Below are 4,260 nucleotides of genomic sequence, written 5' to 3'. Positions count from 1 at the left end.
ATAAAAAAATACTTATTCTCCCCTTTATTGGCAATACACATTTGACAATTCGCATTTTATTATAAGAAATATAATAAAATTACACCCCTTTTCCCAAGTTTGCTCAGCTGTATAGTGCATTAGGCAGTGCAAAACTGTATGAAAAGTAGCAAATATGAAAGCGGAGCAAAAACATTTCTAAAATGTCTAACTGTAACATTCAAAAGAAAACCACAATGCAAGCAAATGAATTTAACTTACTTGAGAAAAGAAATGCATTCACCCAACAAGAAAGGAAAGCAATAATTAGACCGATGCTCCCAAACCTGTCAGCAAGGTGGCATTAAGGTACTAACAAATCTAAACTTAAAATCACTCAGTCAATCCTGGCTGCAAAGTTTAACTGACATTTCTTTAAAAACATATGACAATGTGTGTTACTTTATTTAAGCATTTAGGGTTTGATGCAGTTTCTTCCACACTATATGTTTCTGAGACATTTTCCTGGGGCTTGAACGGATGGCACAAGACTTCCAGGGGAAGGATGGCTCTGTTTTTACAATTCTAGCTCATCAGTTTCCCAGTTTCTGTCACCAATGTGCAGGTCTAAGTGTTTAACGCATTTTTATAAGTTGTTACACATTCCACATACTGAATAACTTCAGAATGAAATGTATGATTCATAGTGTCAGTTTAAAGTAATGCTGGGGAAAAAAAAAAATCTGTAACAGAATTAGGCGAAAAGCAGATTTGGAAAAGCAGTAGGAGATGAAAATATTAAAAAAACCAACAACAACAACAAAAAAAAACAAAAAAAAAAAAAACCCAACAAACAGAAGTGACCTTTCAGTAATTATGCTGGGATTGACAGTCACAACATCCGTCTTTACCCCAACGTCCGTGAAGTATTTCTCAGATATAGGAGGCAAATTGCATCTAGAAGGGAAAGAAAGTAGTAAGAAAGTTAAAAAACTCCTTGTACCTTTTCAGGACTAGACAGCAGAATTGATTTAAGCATTTCTTCCAAGAAAAAAGCCTAGAAACAGATTCAGAATTTAAAATTGTATCAAACACATTGATGCCCAAACTGTGCATTAAAGTTACAAGTTCTTAAGGGCAGTATGAAGCCCTCCCTTCTTCCCCGAGTCTGTCAGAGCTGATCCCTTTTGGCAGACGTAGCCAATGTTCACTCATGTTTCTTCCTTAATAGCATTCAGCTATTTACTTTGGCAGCTTAGGATGAGAAACGGGATGAAGCCCCAAGGATGATCTGCCCATAAAATCAAAGACTTCCTCTGCAACAGCTGAGCTGTATTCAATAATAAATAGATAGACTACATCGATAACACTGGCTTTAACATGCTTTGTTTTATACCCATGAGAATTTAGGGGAAACACTCCACGAGGCAGAAACCAGTCCAGTCCTAATTAACCCAAAACTGCCTGCTCCCCTTTGTACGTATCTCCAAGAACAGTGTAAGAACAGCAATTCTGACTCTACAGGTTCACTAGAGGATGACAAAGCTATTAGAAGAAAACTTGCGAAGATCTGCAAACTTTGACTTTGCCCAGCCCCCGCTCACCTTGGCCTTGACCTAGATTCATCGTCTCAGAATATTCAGAGCATCCCTCAAGAGATGCTGAAGTTACTGAAAAAGACGTGCACACAAGCTATCACTCGAGCTTCGCTTCCATCGGAAATGCGGCTAGAAAGCTTCAGCATGCAGTATCAGAGGCAGCATCAGTGGCCTTGTAACTAGTTTTACACTCACTTTAAGCTAGCATTAGATATCTGCTGACATTTTGAAAAGTTTTGAGGTGATCTACAAGCCACCATAAAAGCCATCTTTGTCAAGATCCCCCTATCTCAAAATTACTGTGGTACCTCATTCCCAAACATCTTCGTTTTGAAGGTGAGGGCTGAGCAGGAGAAAACTGTGAAGGTATTTAGGGTAAGCGACACTCAGTGTTTTCACAATACTAGTTCAGCTGCCATCATAACCTCCCAGGCACAGGGAAAGGGCAAGCGGGAGAGCAGAGGACAGCACAAAAATCCTTCAAAGTCCTTCTCAAACTCAGGAGATTCTGCTTCCAGGGAGTCTTTCTTTATCGGGTCAGGGAATTTTTTTTATCCACCTCATCCCTCTCACAGGCAATGTTATTTCCAGCACTTTCCTCTGGCAGGTCATGCAACGTCCTTCTGAAGTCCTCCAGCATCTTCAGTCCCGCCTAGCGCGGGGCACTCTGCTCATTAGATCGCATTTGAAAAAGGTTTTCAAACATCCAGCTTCCATATTTTCTAACAGTAAACTCCCACCAGGATTAAGATAGAATGAATTTGTTGAAAGTGATAATTCCTTATAAAAATTATACATAAACCGCACTTCTGTTATAAGGCTCCAAAGCTTCATCCCTGCACAGAGAGTAGTCCCATCTCTAAATACACCCAATGTGTCCTCGCACATCTCCTCATGGCCAGTAGATGGAGATAGACAATAACAACCAGAAAATGCAATGCATGTGTGTCTATTTTAAACATTCTACTGTACTACAGTTAATTGCTATCAAAATTCGTTTCATAGACAAATCTTGGCTGCATCCTGCTGGCCACAAGCTTCCGGACAAGAGGCGGCTTTCCTAGGTGCTCTGAAGGTACCACTGAACATCAGCAGTGCGCCATAGACAGGTTTTGCAATAGTTCAAAGGAGTGTTCTGTTGGTGACCAAGACGGTGATTCCTGGCAGTTTGGTGAACTGGTGTCGGGCTGGAAAGCAGAAGTGTTCAGACCTGACCTTAAATACAAGCTTCACTGCAAAATTGATGTCATCAGACCTTAAGCTCTTAAACACTAGCACGTCTTTGTGCATAATGCTGGTCCCACATGGTTTGGAGGTGTGAACCAGGGTTTTTTTTGCACAAGTGCTGATGTACTTCATATTTCAGTTCTACTTAAGCCTCTACTTAATTAATTGCTGGTACCAAAAGCAATTTCTAAGTTCTGTACTGACCTGATCCACTCTTTTTCTGCAGCTGTGGTATACTTCAAGAAAGAGCAAGAGTGGTAATGAAGGATAAAATAAATGATGACATTTGATGCCCATATTTCCACTTCCACTCAACAGTTTGTCACCTCCATGTGTAACATATACCTTTTGTTTCAACTATGCTGATAGCTGGGATCCAGCACAACAGAAGAGAATCTGCAATAACTATTTCATGTATATAGAGTACACTAGGATTTTGAAAAGCAAATTATGTGAAGCCTGGACTGTTTCAAAAATTAAAATAAGGCAACAGTTCTTTATAGAATGGGCACAAGACACAGACACTATTCATTAAAAATAATGAATAGTGAAGGTGGGATCTGTAAAATGTTATTTCTTACTTGATGTCAAATTAAATTAAAAATGCAGTGAGCCAAAATCTGACCTATTGTCTGCTGTTATGCGATCAGAGAAATTCATTGATTTATAGACAGTTATTCTAAAATGAAAGGAACATAGCTAAGATCAGAAAATAGGCCAACAGTACTAAAAAGGTTTCACTTTTTTATGGAACAGGTCATGAATCTCCGAGCTAACTGTCATACACCATGACCTGGGAAAAGAGCTTAACAGGATTCAGAGAGGGATTAGTCATGTGTATGAATACTTATGCGGGCTGACCCTGGCTGGGTGCAGGTGCCCCCCAAAGCTGCTGTGTCACTGCCCTCCTCAGCTGGGCAGGGGAGAGACAGTATAATGACAGGCTCGTGGGTCAGACACGGACGGGGAGAGGTCACTCTGCGGTTACCGTCGTAGGCAAAACAGACTCATCTTGGGAAAATTAATTTATTATCAATCAAAGTAAGGTAATGAGAAATAAAACCTAAATATTAAAACCCCTTCCTCCCACCCCTCCCTTCTTCCCAGGCTCAGCTTTGCTCCCCATTTCTCTCCATCCTCCCCCCAGCAACGCAGGGGAATGGGGGTTGTGGTCAGTCCATCATGCTGTCCCTGCTGCTCCTTCCTCCTCAGGAGAGGATCCTCACGCTCTGCCCCTGCTCTAGCCTGGGGTCCCTCCCAGGAGAGACAGTCCTCCACCAACTCGTCCCACATGAGTCCTTTCCACAGCTGCAGATCTTCATGAACAACTCCAGCGTGGGGTCCCCCCAGTGGGGTGCCATCCTTCAGGAGCAGCCTGCTCCAGCCTGGGCCCCCCAGGGTCACCAGTCCTGCCAGCAAACCTGCTCCAGCCTGGGCTCCTCTCTCCATGGGCCACCGCTCCTCTCAGAAGCCCGCC

At 42.1% G+C, this 4,260-nt stretch overlaps 1 protein-coding gene across 1 annotated transcript in view; it reads right to left on the bottom strand.

Annotated features, from left to right (window-relative positions):
- Positions 1–4,260, bottom strand: part of ST8SIA5 (ST8 alpha-N-acetyl-neuraminide alpha-2,8-sialyltransferase 5) — a gene marked incomplete at its 5' end in the record, with an annotated part of 13,841 nt that overhangs the window by 880 nt on the left and 8,701 nt on the right. The window contains one exon of the mRNA XM_010150754.1: positions 823–915. Within this exon, the coding sequence (XP_010149056.1) occupies positions 823–915 (93 nt within the window). The remainder of the gene's footprint in view (positions 1–822; positions 916–4,260) is intronic.

The sequence above is a fragment of the Eurypyga helias genome, unplaced genomic scaffold, assembly GCF_000690775.1.
Source record: "Eurypyga helias isolate BGI_N326 unplaced genomic scaffold, ASM69077v1 scaffold32714, whole genome shotgun sequence".
Taxonomy (NCBI): domain Eukaryota; kingdom Metazoa; phylum Chordata; class Aves; order Eurypygiformes; family Eurypygidae; genus Eurypyga; species Eurypyga helias.
Note: the sequence above shows the minus strand (reverse complement) of the source record. Positions and strands in the feature narration are given on the sequence as shown.